At 42.4% G+C, this 17889-nt stretch overlaps 2 protein-coding genes across 4 annotated transcripts in view; both read left to right on the plus strand.

Moving 5' to 3' along the window:
- dlgap4b (discs, large (Drosophila) homolog-associated protein 4b) overlaps nt 1-8974 on the plus strand; it is a 28789-nt gene extending 19815 nt beyond the window's left edge. For 2 of the 3 annotated variants that reach the window (XM_073468772.1, XM_073468770.1), the window contains 3 exons: nt 522-613; nt 3104-3274; nt 4183-8974. In XM_073468772.1, the coding sequence (XP_073324873.1) occupies nt 522-613; nt 3104-3274; nt 4183-4425 (506 nt within the window). In that variant the 3' untranslated portion in view covers nt 4426-8974. Of the gene's footprint in view, nt 1-521; nt 614-3103; nt 3312-4182 lie in introns of all 3 variants that reach the window. The other variant, XM_073468771.1, reaches the window with a different exon arrangement.
- A 1193-nt stretch (nt 8975-10167) lies between these two features.
- tgif2 (TGFB-induced factor homeobox 2) lies at nt 10168-17844 on the plus strand. Its single transcript, XM_073467500.1, has 3 exons — nt 10168-10428; nt 12460-12701; nt 13911-17844. The coding sequence occupies exons 1-3, from the start codon at nt 10410-10412 to the stop codon at nt 15483-15485; spliced, it is 1836 nt and encodes a 611-aa protein (XP_073323601.1). The 5' UTR covers nt 10168-10409; the 3' UTR covers nt 15486-17844.
- The last annotated feature ends 45 nt before the right edge of the window (nt 17845-17889 follow it).

Here is a 17889-nt window from a genome sequence, read left to right on the forward strand (position 1 = left end):
TAAATCTGTTGCAAATCTGTATCCCAGAGCTAGGTCTCACCACACTATAATCACATTGCCATAACTTTGCAATCCAGTGATCAGATAGGAGTCCCAATTTTGTCAGGACAGATGTTTGTCCTAGTTTTTCCACAGCACCACACTGGCATAGTGACCACTATCCAACAGAAGGCTGCAGTATCTATATAAGCTTAGATGCCTTTTAAAGGGGATAACATTGTCCAATACACTGTAATCCTCTTCATGCCACCCTGTGGAGTTATTTGTGCTATGCATTTTAAGGCACACCTAAATGATCAGACACATGCAGTAAGTTTTTGTTTTGCATCAAACCAGAGTTATGTATGTAGGTCAGGGGGCCCTAAGAGTAGTTGAGGCTGTTGCTTTACCTGGTGTGTGTGCCATGTTTTCTAACTATAGCTGAAAAGAATAGATCCGTCATTCAAAGTGTTACAACAGGATGCCACTGAGATAAACAAATATTAAAGAACTGATTTTTGATTTTTTTGTTCCCTCTTCAGTGCTGGGGAAGGTTCGTAGTGCAGTAGGAAGTGCCCAGCTCCTAATATCCCAGAAGTTCCAGCAGTTCCGGGGACTGTGTGAACAAAACTTGGTGAGTATAAAGCCTTTCTGTAATGCTTCCACTCCACAGGTCTGCACAGGCCTGAAATTGAGACTTGCATCCGGTGTCCCAAACTCAGGTGTTTTTAAACATAATAATAATAATGTTAAAGTGGTTCACAACAAACACAAAAACACAACAATAAAATACAGAGTAATAAAAGAGAAATAAAACTCATATCAGCAGATGATTAAAACCATAAAAACACCAAGGATAAAAAGTAAAAAGCAATTCAAATAGAGCCATGCAAGACTTAAATGCAATGAGAAGAATAAAGTACAGTGTGACTAAAAAGAAAAAATAAACCTAACCTTTAAATACCTTTTTTATAGGAAAGCCTTTAGATAAAAATAAGTCTTTAAAAGTGGTTTAAAAGAGCACACGGATGTAGCCAGCTGTAGTTCCTCAAAAATAACTAATATATAACGTCTGATTTGGTTTGGTCTTCTGCAAGGTACGCTTGCCTGCCTGATGTACTTGAAGGCTTTCACAAAAAAGAAAACCAACTAATCTGGGAACAGCCATGATACACAGCAGTTTATGCCTACAAAGAATAATGCATGGTAGCATGAAATACAAGGAGCTTAGAATAAGCCAATAAGCCATTCCTCTTGGGTGACGTGTTTTACTGGAAATGGCTTTATACAAATTGTAGCCAACTACCAGCGCATGACACTATAGCATTATCTCAAATTAGTAAACCATCTGTTTTGCCTGTTGGTTGATATGAAGCTCAGTTTCACAGATATAAGCTAGATGAACCTGGCTGGTAAAGAAATCCATAACAGTGCAGGTAAAGCATTTAACGTAACATACCTTTTCTGCAACATGCACAGGTACAATTCAGTGTTATACACTGTTGTAAAGGTCTTAAGATGCCTTTATTGTGAAAACAGAGACTTTGTGTATATGATGTATTTGAAGGTAATCAAACAAGCCCAAAGCAAAAGGACCATGAGGCTCAGGTCAGGTAGCATGAAACACACCACACGAGGATTCACTGTGGAGAAATGATTTAGTAATTTCCCTCACTGCTCCTGCAATAAATAAACATCTTAATGATTAATATTGTGCACAATGCATAGCGGGTAGCTCTCCAGATTTTCTCCACATTACATATTGACTCTGTTAGGAACATAATTATAAGCAATAATTGCTCCGCTGTTTGCTGAACTTGACAAGCCCATACGCATTATAGCAATATAGCACATTTGTTTTACCCAAAATGTGTGGACATCACAGCAGTGAATGCAGCTGCTTGAGTGTAAGGAATTGAGTGGAGCCTGCACAAACAGAAGCCAGTCTGCCTGAAGCGTTACAAACAGTGGCTATGACAGGAAAAGAAGTCAAAGCAGGATTTATTTTACATCTGTTTGACAATCTGTGCAGGCTTTGCACAAATACTAAACACAGAGGCAGTCGTTTGGAAACAAGTGAGGGGATAACTCTGTTGGTACTTTTAAGTTTGATGCAAATTTGGGTCAGATGATCACATTTCTTTATGTGGACATTGTCAGATTTATATTTCTTCTTCTACTCTGGCTCAACAAGCATTTACAACTTAATTATTTTCTGTATTTTTAAGTTACTTAAAAGGATAAAGCTCTGTTGTGATGATCCTGGATTTCAGCTGGAGAAAAGATTTGAGCTGTAACATGGCTCCCTCTAGTGATGTATATGGAAAGAGCAGCACTGGATGACAAGCACAGCATTTAAGTAGTTCAGTACAGAGGTGCAGCACAGTAATAAGCTCCTGTGATAGGCCAGTGAATAGCTTTTGTCAGGATGCCTGTTGGTCTTGGGACCGAGGTCAAGACTGTGAACCGCAACTTCCCAGGTTTGTGTTGCATGTCGTTCCCCATCTCTCGCCACTCATTTCCTTAATTTTGCACCAGAACCACCATCACTCTAATCACACCTACAGCAAGTAATTATAAAGTAAAATTCTAGTGTGACATTTTGACACAGTTTATTTACAATATGATGAAAGCTCTACCAGCAGAATGGATTTGAAGATGAATAACTTTTTTTTTCAAACCAGGACGATCTAAAACTGGGATGTGTGGTGCTGGGGACTCACAAAAGCTGACACACAGATACCCCACCCACTGCTCTCATTCTCACATCATGGACATATTTAGGCTTAAGTATGTGTAGAAATACAGCCTACTTCATACAAGCAGAATCTACTCAAATAAAGTTGAATAGACTTTTATAAATTGAGTGGTTTATTTTTTTTTAATCATGTGCCATGATCCATATCTGCAGCTGAAGACCATGGATGGATTGAAAGTAGCCTCATGTCTGTGTTTTATTTTTTAATTATTTTTCGTGTTCCTTAAGGTTGAACACTCTTTAAAAGCTGATTTGTGAGAAGCCTAAGCTCCTGTGTTGAGCATTAAATGTCTACACTACAGCATTAACTGTGTCCTCTTTCCTCATCATCATTCATTTTCACCCCCTTCTGCCTCTTTTGTTCAGAATGTGAATGCCAACCCGCGGCCCACAGCCCAGGACCTGGCTGGTTTCTGGGACCTGCTGCAGCTCTCCATCGAGGACATCAGCCTCAAGTTCGATGAGCTCTACCACCTCAAGTCCAATGACTGGCAGCCCGTGCCGTCTGCGGCTGCCCAGTCGCCCCCTGAGCGGAAGGTACTTCCCACCCCTGCTGCCCAGTGCCCTGGCTGGGGTAGGAAAGCCGCCGAAACCGGCCTCTCTCCTCCCACCACCACCACCATTCTCCCACTCTTTTTTATCTCCCCTTTTGACTTCCCTCCGTCCCCACGTGGGATGGTATCTAACAGGGCCTCCCAGTCCAATACAAAAGGGCCAGAGAGAGCCCTTTAGGCATGCATGGAAAACTTAATCTCAAACAGGGCTGTCGTTGGTTTGTTTATAAATGTGAAGCCCTGGTTTGAGCATGCATGTGTCACTTACGGACGGATGTGTGTGTTGAAGTGGAGCATGGCGAAGATGCACTGGCTCATGTGACCGAATGCAGTCTTGCTTTTGTTCCCTCTCTGTTTAAATGTCCTTGCTTGCATTTGTGTGTCTTTGTCATCGTTACCAGCTCCCTCTCTGGTCTCTGGTGTGTCTTTTTGTGTGTGTATGTTTATGGAACCTTTAACTGCTGTAGCTGAGGTGCTCTTGCTTCATGTTGCTTTGCAATGAAAATGCATTGACTGTGTGTCTTGTGGTCCTTTTTTAATTTGATCCAACAATTCATGTTGCCATTTCATGTCTTTGAAAATTGTCATATATATGACTGTTTTTCTCAATGTTTGTCTGTTTTTACCTGTCTGTCTGTCTTTTTTCTGTTTATCACCTAAAGCCACTAAATGTTACTTCAAGCTGTTTGAAACAAAGCAATCAGCATTAACATGATGTCTTTGTCAACGTCCTGTCTGCTAAACCTGCCTATACAAACACAGCCTCCTGAAGACAGTTTCCTCATTACATTCTCTCACTGTCTTGTATCTGTCTTTTCTCTTCCTTGGGCACACTGCTCTTTCCCTCTTTCCTCCTCTCTCTGTCATGTTTCATCACTTCCAACACTGCAGGACGAGGAGAAGGCAACCCCTCCAGCGTCAAAGAAGCCCGGTAAGGGACGACCGTTGCTGGGCCGAGAGAAGAGCGCCGACTCGTCGTCCACCTCTTCTTCGGCTTCGGCAGAGAAGCAGAGACAAGAGGCTCGCAAACGTCTGCTAGCTGCTAAAAAGGCTGCGTCATTTCGACAGAACTCGGCCACAGAGAGCGCGGACAGCATCGAAATCTATGTCCCCGAGGCCCAGACTCGTCTCTGAGAGAGACAGTGAGAGGGATATGTGGTCGGATCAAAGGACAGATAACTGTCGCTGGAGAAGGAGTGGTAAACTCTTCCAATGCAAATGAGCTAACTCTGAGTAAACAAGGCTGGAGGTAGGGGGAGGAGAGATTAAGGTCTTCGAGATTGGGGCGGGGGTGGATTTGGCTATTTTTGACACACTCTTACAGTTATAGGCTGGTCCTGGTGGCATCAAACACTTATTTAACAAGACGGAAAATGAAAAATTGAACTTTTATGGACTCGACGGACTATGAAGCAGGAGACTCCTCGTTTGAGGCTGCCATTGAAAACCTCAGCTGATGAACTGTATCATTTCTTGTTACTACTCTTGATATCATAAAATTGTTAATGAAGGTATTGTTATTACGACGATTATATCCTAAAGAATCTATATGAAGACTGTTTTAAACGTTCCTCTATCTTGGCTATAAGATCTATTAAGTGGGCAGAAGGCAAACATTAATGCTCTTCTGTCTCCCATCGTCCTCCTCTCTTCCCAGATCATTGGCCATCTTGTAGCTTTGCACAACACCGCCTTGTGGCCATCACACACACACTGTGCACACTACATCTACTGCACTCACACACACTGCAAACTCACACCTATGTATGTCTTCCTTGTATTTATTTGTTACTTTATTCATCCCTTTGTTTTGTATAAAAATCTGTTTAGATCTGTTAATCTGAATATTTTTGGTATGATGAATCTGAGAGTCAGATTTGAAGGGGTATTTATATAGTTCCTAGCAATTAACTTGTGTGCGTGTGTCCTTAAAGATGTTCTTGTGTCAAAGATTAACACTGGTGAGAATCTGTAAAGAGGAGTTTCTTAATGGTTTTGAATGAAAGCACATCCCGATATTAACGATGACCGAGCATGAGGATCTCTGTTTCATTCGGAATGTCAGTGGCCACAATATTACTTAATATTTTCTTTGTAGGGAAGAAATCTTCAACTTCCTGTTAGTCTCTCTTGCTTCTCTCTGTCCCATTAACTTTGTTTTACATGTTTGTGCTGTTACTGAATATTTCAATCAGTATTTGTGTTCCATCTGTCTGTTTAATGCTTCTTTAAGTGCTTTTATTAACCACACTTAGCATTCAACTTGTACATCTCAAATAAATCTAGGGCTTTTATCGAAGTAATGCAGCAGGCTGAGTATCCAGGATGATACTGTGTTATAGTTTGTGGGGGCGCACATTAAGACGCGTGTCTTGTGTGTGTTGCTGTTATTTTTATACTTTGTTTCCGACAGCATTTTGATTTATTTTGCCTCCCATCACTGAACAAAATCAATCTTTGTTAGCATTATTTTTTCCCCTCATTAAACATCATCCAAAGTACCTGCACTTTTTTTATTCAAAGAAAAGAAATATTTAATTAAAGCATTACATACATTAGTCATTGTGTTTTTCATCTCTTATTAAATGCTGCTTTCTTTTTGTTTTCATGGAAGACTGCATAAGCCAAAGATGAATTCACTGTTTCAAATTCATCTCGTGTATGTAAATGTCAGCAGCAGGGAGCTCAGCAGTAACTGTGCTTACTGTGAAAATAGATGGACTGTAGCCACAGAACTGTTTGTATTGCAGGTTTAACATGTTGATATGCACATGCCTAGAAGCTTAAACAGAAAGGCCCATCACTGCAACTATTCTGAGTGATTGCTTTGCAGCGTTCTGGAGCCTCTCTGCAGCCTGGAGAAGTTTTATTTCTGACCTGTAGAGGGCGACAGTGGTTGATTTCCAATCCAAGATGCAGAACATTGTAGTACACTGTATACACACAATGGAAAGGCATTTACACTTTAAGACCACATGCAGCCCTGCCCTGTTTTGCATTAAGAGGACACATTGTATGGATTACACATATTAACAGACAGACTCCTCTGTCTCATTTGAAGCCACTTCCCAAAACACAAAAAGGTCTGAGGTTTAAAAAGGTCTTGGTTTATGAGTCATTCATTTAGGATTTCACTCTGGAAGTACGGTACATGTCCAACCATAAAGTCAACCCTGACATGCTTTAAATCAACCGCAGTTGTTTGCCTGTCTTCCACTCACATTTGGCTTCTTCTAAGTGGTAAGCAGACAAAAACCTAAATTCCCCTTCCTAATTAGTTATGTTAAATGGTCGCAGCGTCACTCCACTGCTCTGGCTGCTGCAGTGCCTCTTTCTCACCCGCTGTGACCCAAAAATGCAGCCTGGGGCTTTGAATTGGAAAAGCCTGATGACCACCATTCTTTCTCTATCTTGGCAAGAGCTTTCTCTTGATGGCTGGCTTTTGTTTGCCTGTTGTGGATGACTCTCAGCAAGGAAAATGGCTCTGGGGTGTCAATAGCCTGTTCCCTGGTTGCTGTCAATGCCACCACCACCCCCCAGCCCCATTTGACCGGGTTGGACACATTGTTAGCACCTGAAGGCCTTTTGTGTGACTTGAACTCGGTCGTTAGCTTGATTTGATTTCTGACTGCCAGGAATAGTTGTCTGTCTGACAAGTTGTTTTTCCGCAACAAGCTGTTTGGTGTCAATATAGGTGCAGTTTTCTACAAATTTCAGACGGATTGTTATTTGATCTCCATGTCTTGGGTATTGAATATTCAGTCTTAAGAATTAATCATTCTTAAAGGGGCACAATGTAGTTTTGGAGAAGAAATTCAAATTCAGAATTTACAATAATAATGAGGTAATATACAATATTATCCTATACATTTTTTCATAACTGAATAAACAAGCTGTTCTCAGAGGAAAATAAGGTCCCCAGAATACTGTTTGAAGCTAGAAAGGTGGCAGGGTCCGCCAAATATAAACAAAGTAAAATGGTATGAAACTGTGTTGTCCTTTTAAGGTCAGTTTGTTTATTCAGTTAATTTAGTCATGAAAACAAGGACAGTTTGTTTGTTTGTTCAGGCATAAAATCAGTCACTGAAGATGTTCCTCTCCAAATGAAAATGTCTTCCCCAAAACTACATCGTGCACCTTTTCAAGAGGAAAATTGCTGTATATGTAAACGACTGGCTCGAAAGGCAATATACTGCAACAACTACATGTATATGCAACAACCACTGCCAGAGTATTTTTAAAACAAATTCATAACGTATCATTTCTAATTTTTTTTTTGCCTGCTGTCACCCATCCTAACACAAAACCGTAGGTCTGTGCCTGACTTGGACACACATCAGACACAATGTGGCATCTCAAATCCGCTGAGGGAAGAAGGAGGGAAAGTTGTTCTATCACTTGACCATCAAAAACTGAAAGGCGATTCTCTTCCAGCCCAAAAAAAACTTGGATGTGTAAAATAGCAAGAGATGTCAGTGCTCATCTAATGCATTTAAACAAGGCTTCTCTCCAATACACACGGATATCATTGGGACACACCTAGGTCTATTTCCTGGGTAGAGTCATCCATGATCCAAACAGCTGCACCGTGGGGGATTTTGTTGCTGTAAAGCCATTGATTTAAAGGTGATAACGGTCCCCAAGTACGTTTGATGGATCTGACCTATTACCATCTGCTTAAGCAGCGGTCTGTTGTGGTAAAGCTTTATTTTGAGAAGTGTTTTTCCAACACTTGTATTCAGCTGAACTCTTTAATAGGCCCCCTTCAACTATGGAAAACAACAGTGAAGTTGTCACCCGTAAATGCAAAAGTAGCAAGAGTTAAAATGTTACGCTACATCCTTTACAATGTGACCATGGTCAAAACAGTGCCATATCTTCAGTGAGACCAATGTTCCTTTCATTTTTCTGTTTTTTCTCTATTACACATTATTAAAAGTAAAGCATCCCTGTAAGATTGTTTTACACATTTGCAACTTTTTCTGCATTCCAGGACTGAGATAAAGATCAGTATAGAAGCTGCAAGAGACCGACAAAGAGACAGATTTATCCCAAGAGGAGAGTATACCTCAGCTGGGATACAACCAGTGTATCCACTCCCATACAGTAGTCCAAAGGCCTGCTTGCAAATGAAAAAAAAAGGCTCATTAGCATTTCTGCTTTGTTCCACTGAGTCGGGCATAAAACTGGGAAAGGGGTGAGGGGCAGAACCTCTGCTCTTATCACAAGAGATATGATATAGCAAAAAAGTGTCTGTAAAAATACTAGAACAAATATTTTATGAAGCAAGCACATTTTAAAAACTAGGATCTGTTCAGCATAATACTCTATAGGCTGTGTGTATGTCAGGGTTCGTGGGGGTTTAGTATAAAAGGCAAAGTTGTGAATGAGTGGGTGTGATTTGCCTAGATTCTTGTCACTATACTCTGGTAACATTTAAAGTATATGTGCAATACTGAGTATAAAAGGGTTATTTGATATTAAGATGAAACTAATAATGTTGCATTTCTCCCCCTCTGTGCTTCTTAAAGTCGTCTACTGTAAATAAGAACAAAAAACAGACTGAAATTCTCATCTTTTACAATGCTGTAGATCTATTTATACTATTTCAGAGTTGTTCAGATGTATAATGGAGAGACGTAACGTTCAATAAAATGCACACGATACTTTCTCAAAAAGTTCATCATGGCTGTATTTCTCTTACTGTTTCGCTATTTGATAACTGTTAAGAACAAGTTGATTTGTGGCTGTCATTTTCCTCATGGACTGTTTTTCAATACTGAAATCTATTTTTTTTTTTGTTGTTTTAAAAACCTGCTTGATTTGATTTGTAACTTCAAATCTGTTGCATTCATGTGCAATGATAGAAGGTATTGGAGGGGCACTATGTGGTTTTCGAAAAAAGAAATTCAAACACAGAATTTTAATGAATACAAACTCAAAAATAAAAAAAAATGATCTCGTCCATAACTGAATGAACAAGCTGTTCTCAGAGGAAAATAATGTCCCTCAGATGACTGTTTGAAGCTAGAAAGGTGGCAGGGTCCGCCACATATAAACAGCAGCATGAAATTGTGTTGTCCAGTTTGTTTATTCAGTTGTGAAAACAAAGAGAGTTTGTTTATTTAGGCATAACAAATGAGTCGATGAAGATCCTTCTCTTCTGATAAAAAAAAATGTCTTCCCCTCTAAGTCCTAAATTTAAATCATCCTGCAGATTTGTACGGCTCTTTCTTGCCCTCCTCCCGCTCATTTGGCCTGCATGGGAAATCAAATCATCCCAAAACATCTGCAGCACCTCTTTTACCCACGAGCCTGGCGTCAAACAAACTGCAGATGTACTGTCGAGATGACAGCAGGACTTGTTGCAGACAGTGTGAGCCGACATAACTCGCTTCAATTTAATTATGAACTTATCAAATGGGGTCACCAGTCGACGCTTTCGACGTTTATGATTTATGTAACAAGAACATTTTGCTCAACGTTACGTAAAGCCTTCCCACACTGTGAAGCTGTCTCCCGCACACAGGAATACAAAGAAAATGGACCACGATGGTCATAAAAGATGACCGTGTTGCTATATTTACACTGTCTGGTGTTGGTGTAACCGTGTGGTTTCAACTGTATCGACAAAATAACATTGTTTCAATGACGGCGATATATTTTGAATGAAATGGTTCTCCCGTCAGTCACCGAGCCTGTCTGCTCTCCAGTGAAGCGCTCCGATTGGCTGACGACCAGCCGGGAGGCGTAATAGAGCCCCGCGATTGGCTGACAGGCGTTGATGAGGCGGGATCATTTCAGCTGCGACTGTCAAGATTGGCAAAGAGCTGGCGCTGCTGCGTGCAGGTAAAAAGGAACAAGCGACACAAAACAGAAAACATTTATCCTGGCGGAAAGCGACGTGTGCGATGGAAGAGGACCGTCCGGTGAAAGCTTACCGTGTGGCGCACCAGAACCCCTAAAAGCGAGGTATTTAAGTCGGCGAAAAAGCGCAACACCTTCAGCTTCTTGGAAGAAAGTGCCGTTGTGTCAACCATCGCTCGGCTCGCGGGGCACGCTTTGTACAGAGAGCAACTTGGACAGCTGCGTGTTTTCAAGCGAGCCATCAACAAAGAATGAAAGCATTCAAACGAGGTGAGTCGTGTTTCTACCGCTAGCCGGGCACGTTTATAAGCCACAAAGTGTCTGTCCGCCGCGTCTTCGCTGTTGGTTTTGCCTGGTATGCGGGCTTTTTGTTGCGAGCAAATGCAGCGTGTGTTTGTGTTTAAATTTGGAGGGACAGCTAGCCAGCTAGTTATCTCTGGAGGCAGCAGGCATGGTGTCCATCTGGCGGAGTGACATGCGGGAGGCTGTGTGCTTTCCTGCCTGTGCCTCCTTTGTGCGCTCCAGATGGCTAATTTACCGAGCAGCTCTTGTGTTTGCTTTGTTTTAATGTCACATTTTGTGTTATCCGGGTGTTTTATCGCCACTTGTTTTTCGTTTCGCTGTGATTGTGACGTTATCAGTTTGATGAAGCGAGCTGGTCGCAGTTTGATGTCTGATGTTTTCTAACGGTCACATTCAAATTCTCAGCTCGGTGTGAGTTTGTTGTGAAGTTAACTTCACTGTCGAGCCTCAAAACTTCCCTCTGGAGTTCATTTACACCTTTTTTTTAAAAAAGTATATACAAAAATACGAGAAGCACTTTCGCAGGGCACAGATTTAGCCACTTGTTTGCAGCTAGAGGAGACATTTTGTAAACAAAAAGTTGGTTTAAATTTAGTGTGACACACTGTACTAGCTAAGCTAACACCTGTCTGAAAACTAAATGTCTACATCAATCCCACATTGACATGTTTTATGACAAATCTTTTAAATGTTTATCCAGTGATAAAGTGTTCAGGGTTGAGGGAACACAGCTTTGTTATGGGCCTCATCATTTCTCTCACAGATTGTTATCAGAGACAAACTGTCAAACTAATGAATGAGAGACAGAGTTTAAGACTTTCAAGCAAACATAATTTAATCCAGAAAGTGTTAAAATTGACTCTAACTGAATGAAATCAATACTGTGATCTGAATTGGGATTGTTTTAAGAACAATCACATTGGGGAAAAGGATGATGTTCAGCGGTACTGATCAGCATTACACCAGAAAAGAATCTAGACAAACTATTTTAGTGCAATTACTCGGTTTGAATCATTATTGGGGACAAAAAAAAACATTTCCTTTTAAAGATGATAACAATCTTGACATCATATCATGACATGGTTCCACCACAAATTGATAGTCAATAATGTACAGCACAGTGAGCCTGACTGTAACACACTAGTTTAGGTGCTAGTGGTTTTGGGGCTCATTTACACAAATTGGAGGGAAATGTACTTTGAATTTGCATTTAGTCTTTCCCCCACTTTTCTAACCTGGTTTTAGGACTTCCCTCATTGTCGAGGAATGCAGAATTCAAAAGATTTTGTCAACTACTCCAGCAGTCCTGAGCCGAAGTGGCACGAGGTGAAAACGGCCTTCTTTGCATGGTCAATAGGTTCCTGGGCCACTAGCTACTGTGATGTTGATATGCACACAATCTTCTTTGTGAAGACAGGCGCTGCCCCGGGGGTCAGGTTTCACCCAGCCCCAGAGAAAGACATTTACTGCATTCTGTGGCCCACCCCTGGGATCAGGCATGTTCCATTTTGAGGGGAGATTCTCTCCAGTGGCCAACCGGAGACTGACAAAAAAAAGCCCACAACAAAGTTCAAACCACACAGCATGCGTTTGAACGTGCTCTGCACACTGAAGCTTTGTGAACCGCGCTTTAAAAATAGGAGGTTAAAAGTAACAATAGGGTTTGTACACTTGTTCACTGCTAAGTGCTAAACCAGTGCAAACCATTTCTTTTTTTATTTTGTGACCAGCCTCTGCTCACATGGCTCTTAGCTGTTGTAAATGGTGTTAAAACGGTCTCATTTTGTGCTGTGGATCAAACCAACACCCTTTCTACAGAAGTGCAATTTGGTGTATGGTGATTCACACAAGATCAACAGTTGCTTCCTCCCTTCCCCACACATAATAAGGATGCACGAAAAACAACACTGAAAACTAAATGATTTGATATAAACATGTTGATGAAGTGACGGAAACAATTAACTGACAGATCTCTTCCCCCCACCCCCCGTTCCTCAGCTCTGGAAGATGAGCATCGCCCGGAGCAGGAGCACTCCTCGGCGGTGTCGGACAGCGATGACGGCTCCCCGCTCGACCTGTCAGGAAGAGGGCTCTTTGGGAAGCGCCGTCGCCGCGGCAACCTGCCCAAGGAGGCGGTGCAGATTCTGCGGAGCTGGCTGTATGAGCACCGCTTCAACGCCTACCCATCGGAGCAAGAGAAACTCAGTCTGTCGGGCCAGACCAACCTTTCTGTGCTGCAGGTAAGGGACACATTTTTGTGTATTTGTTTTTGTCTCTCTAGAAGCGTTCAGAAGAGGAATTGACACTTGTGGTGCACCCTGTTTCTGCATTCTTGTGGTGTTTTTGCCTATTCTAGACATTCATCTAGTTTGCCAGAAAAAACATTTTTGTTTGTCAACACCATCTTTTCATTTGTTGTAGAGCTACCGCTGATTATTATTATCATCCATCGAGTTATTTTCTCGATGAATCAATTTGTTGTTTGTCTATACAATGACAGAAAATAGTGAAAAATGTCATTCAGTGTCTCCTAAAGCCCAATATAACATCCTTAGATGTCTTGTTTGTCCACAACTGAAAGATATTTGTTTTACTGTCATAGAGGATTTAATTAGCCAGAACATTTTCACATTTGAGAACCTGGAGGCTTAAACCAATTAATTATCAAAAATGGACAGGAACATATCAATTATTTTTCTTGTAGCGCCATTTTTCTTGACCATGACCAGGATCAGTCTAAATGTACTCAGTGATCATAATACCTTTCACGATGCTTTGTCCTGTGCTTTCATTTTGAATTTTGCCTAGGTGAAACATGTTTTTATCAACACTTGTCACGAGCTGGATAAGTGAAAGCAAAACAATAATCATATGGTATCCCCACACTGTGCTGCTGAGAGTGACACTTTCCCAGCCTTCCATTTTTACTTCAGTGCTCCAGTAGTAGACGTTTCCTCTTAACCTCTCAACGCACAAACAGACAGGCAGCATTAGAGGAGGCATTACAGATCGGCGTGAGGCGGCAGCAGAGTTTCTTGTTATGTAGTCAGTTCACTGGAATGCCTTTGGCTGGCTTCTCTGTGGCTCAGCATATTTGAGCTCAGACCTTCATTATTGCCAGCTGTCTGAGGGCTCTCATCTCTGTCTTGCTCACTCTCTCTCCTTAGTGTGGGAGGCTGTACCACTAGAGGGGGTAAGGAAGGCCTGATGTGCAGATGTAGATGAAGGGAAATGTGTAGGTGGTTATTAAGTTCACAGGCCTCAGATCATTTTTAAGTTCATGAATGTGTTGAAGGGTTTGAGTTAAGAATCCGGCTAATTGAGAGTGCCTGAAGCTGTCGGGTAAAAAAATGTATCTGAATCTGAGAAATATAAAAGAGCATTTTCTTTAATCTATTTTTTAAGAAAAACATCCTTTTTTATGCCAACCATTCTCACTCTTTTCACAGATCTGTAACTGGTTTATCAATGCACGTCGCCGCCTCCTCCCTGACCTGCTTCGCAAGGATGGCAAAGATCCCACCAAGTTCACCATCTCCCGCAAGGTTGGTGGTAAAAATGAAGGCCACTCTTCTTATGGAGGTGGAGCCAGCTCTCCAGAAAGCAACTCATCCCAGCAGCGACCTTCTGTCATCCGCTCTGGCCCCACACTGGACCTCAGTCTTCTTGGGAACACGGCGGCAGCTATACTGACAGGAGCAGGCTACCCCGGTAAGGAGGAATCTGTCCAGGCGCTGATGAAGCTGGATACACAAAGTCTTCTGAGGGAAGCGGAGGAACAGAGTGCTTGTCTCACCAGCACAATGGCAGCTAGCCCCACCAGTGGCCTCTTCAACACGCCTCCTCCCACTCCTCCCGAGCTGTTCCCCACTCAAGACTTCAGCGACTTGAGGCTGCTGGTCGATGCAGCTCTGCAGAGGGCAGCGGAGCAGGAGAACCTGAAGAGGCTCCAGGAGAGCCAGAGCAGACCTACAGAGGCTGTAAAGACTGAAGTAGTGGAGGCACAGTGCAGTGATTACAGCAGTGACATGGGGCCAACACCACCTCCAGAGGACAGCCAACAAGTCATGGATCCTTCCAGGGTGCAGAGTTTGATGGAGAAGGCAATGGCTGTTCCAGTGTCAGCTGTAACATCAGTAAAGGCTCCAGTGCCTCTGTCCTTCGCAGCCTCCGTACCAGTCCCGGCTTCGGTCCTGGTCTCTGCCCCGAGGCTATCTCCTCTCCCAGTGAATAAAGTCATCTGGAGCCCCTTGGAGAAGGATAATACCAGAGCTTCCAGTCCACACCAGCCACAGCTGCTCCCAGCTCATCTGCCAACCTCAGTGCCAATGTCTGCCTCAGTTTTAGGAATGCCCAATACTCAGAAACCAGATGCTGCTCCAGCCGTCACCCCAGCGCCATCAGCAGCTCCAGCCTCAAGCTCAGTTCCAGCTCCACAGCCCACTGCATGTCCTGAGAGTGCATCAGTGCCATCACCTAGTCCCACCTCTGTCACTGCTCCCAGCCAAGCATCATCCAACAGTGTAGCGCTTGTTCCAGCTGCTCCTTCTCCAGCCATCTCCTCTTTTACACCCACCAGAGGGCTCCCGCTTTACCTGCCATTCCACAAATCCCCTTTAATCCCAGTCACAGTTCCGTGTCCATCACCCATTTCAACCGGAGCGTCGTCTCCTCCAGCACCTGTTCACACCCAAGTCTTTTCCTCTGCACAAGCTCCAACTCCTCCAACATCCACCTCCACGCCAACGATTACACCTCTTCTGAGCCTGGCTTCCCACCCCACTCCTCCTGCTCTTCAGTCCTCCTCCACCAGCAGCACCACCACCAGCAGCAGCAACAGTAGCAGCAGCAGCAGTAGTAGTAGTAGCAGTACACAGAGGAGTTCAGCAGTGGTGCCCAGCGTTTGGAGCATGGTGCATGCCGATAGCAGGCAACCCAGTGCTCTTCAAGTGGTTAAGACCCCCATCAGCACAGTGTGGGGCCCGCAGCACAGCCTGCACACAGTGAGTGAGACTGTCAACTAGGAGCTGAAAACACCTTTTTTTAATATATATATCTGTGGAGGAGAGGGGCCAAACATTCCCTTTGGCTGGACAACACTGTAAATAGGAGAATGTATCTTCATCACCGGTCATTAACACCTGTGCCTGCATAATACAGGGAATGAAATAAGATGAATTAACTGGGCCGTAGCGAACAAGACTTGCTGTTTCAAGCAACTTTTATTGTTTCTTGATGGAGGCACCTGCTGGTAAGAACACTCTTGATGTCATACCTGGAAAATGAACATTCCTCAGTGCAGAGTCGGTGTAATGTACAAAGCTTTCGATGACATTTTAAAATCTCTTTCCACATGACAACTTATGATGAGGAGAAGAACATCCCTTAATTGTATAAAACTTCATTCGGTGTAATTATCAGCACCAGCAGTTAGCCTCTTCAGTAGCAGTACTGGACTTTATTGAATGTACAAAAGACGTTGATATCATTGGCTAGGCTGCCTATCATCCATTCCCCTCCGCCGGACAAAAAGGAGGATATAAGTTGTTTTGGTTTTTTTTTCTACGTACAGCAAGAGCATCTCTATAGACGTGCAATTCAGAGGATTTCTTTTAGCAAAATTTAGTCTGTTTACTACATTTCCCCCTTTTTCCTTGGAGATGAGCGGAAGGGAAACTGATTGTACTGCTGCGAGCCTGACTGAATGACTCGCCTCGGTGTGTCTGTCTCCACCCCCCCCACCCCCCCAGCTCCCCATCTTCCTGTCTTTTTATAGCTCTGGGGATTCATCGGCCCTCATGAATTGTCATCTCAACCACTCAACACATGCTCTCAAGTACCACATGTTTCTTTGTGTGCTTGCCGGGTCCAGTCTCTAAAAACGGGCTGTATTTTCATGCCGTTCTGTCTATTACTTCATGTGATCAGTTGTGGGCAGCTGTCAGGGATTGTTGTTGAGGGGGAGGGCTCTGGATACAGAACGAAGGGGAGAAGGTCACATTGGATCTGTTACAGAAATCAATTTCAGTAGAGAGGTGAGCAGCTCGGTGACAACATCAAGCTCTCACAGCTCCTGAACTGAAATGTTACACTTGCTGTGAGGCATGGCGCCTTTTATCTTTTTGTGGTGCAAACACTTTAAATGTTGGATCCTCTTATTTGGGGGAATACATCAATTATTCAGATTTCCCTTATCTATTTGGGGCCTTAGTATTTGGTCAGTGTATTTCAAACCTTGATGTCTTAGTAGTGGAAAGATGAATTGATGCGTATAGTGTCTCGGCAAAGCAAATGTAGCACATGTACTGAAGTAGCTTAAAATTTGCTGGAAGGTTTTTTGTTTTGTTTTTCCCAGAAGGTTACACAAGCATAAAAATCAAGTCTTTCCTCATCAGAGCTTTTCCTCGTTTAGAAATGGTTTCTATAGATTTTCTAATCATTCATACAGCTGTAGTTTCCATGAAACTGTCTTAGCACAAACGACAATATAAGGCTGAATGCCACCTGGATATCCATAAACCTTAGCAACATGCGGAAAAGTTCCTCTGTGAATAATACAACAGTGAATCTTCAGTGCTGTCATGTTCACTCTTGTCATTGAGCTGTGCTTCGTTCAGACGGTTACATTCTGCATGCACGAAGAGAAGACAGAGAGAGAAATGTGATATTAGGTCAAAGTACTGCTGAGCACTATCCCATCACGCCCTGAAAACGTTGTCTTGTTCACGGCAGATGTGGTGGCTTCAGCTCTCCTCTTGTATTTCCACTTCTTTTTGTTTCGTTGGTCCATCCTCACTGCCTCTGTGATGTCAGTTTTTCTGTTACAGGTACTCACTAGACTGATGTGCATTTATACCTCAATTTACACAGGTCATGTCAGGCTTGGGTCATATGTAGAATACTAAGTATTAAAGTAATATTTTTATTGTTCATACTACATCATGCCACTGTGACAACACCTTATCGGTTATGATACTGGAAATGGCTGGTTTAAGTTTAGGCAGGCATGTTTTTTTTTTATAGTAAGGTTTATATGTGATTTTTTTAGATGCGCTCCAATCAGATCAGACAATGTGATGATGCATGTAAATATTTTCAAAGTCATGTTTTTTTGTTTGTTTGTATTGGCATGAACTTAATCTCAAACTGTGTAGTTTCTTTCCAGCCAAATACATTCAAAAATGTTTTTCAAGTTCATGTTGTGAATCATGACTGACTGTTGGCAGTATGACTGGCTGCTGTGCCTTAAACCTACGACTGAGGGATGATGTCCCTTTTTTATATAAAAACTTCTCAATAGTCTGTGCAATATATGCCTTAAACTTTAAATGTGTGTTTTGTATAAGCATTTCAAAGAAATAAAAGTTCAGTTTTTTCATAAAAGCTGTTTCTTCTCAGTCTTTTGTTGCCTTTCAAAACTAGCAAACA

The sequence above is a fragment of the Pagrus major genome, chromosome 6, assembly GCF_040436345.1.
Source record: "Pagrus major chromosome 6, Pma_NU_1.0".
Classification (NCBI taxonomy): Eukaryota; Metazoa; Chordata; class Actinopteri; order Spariformes; family Sparidae; genus Pagrus; species Pagrus major.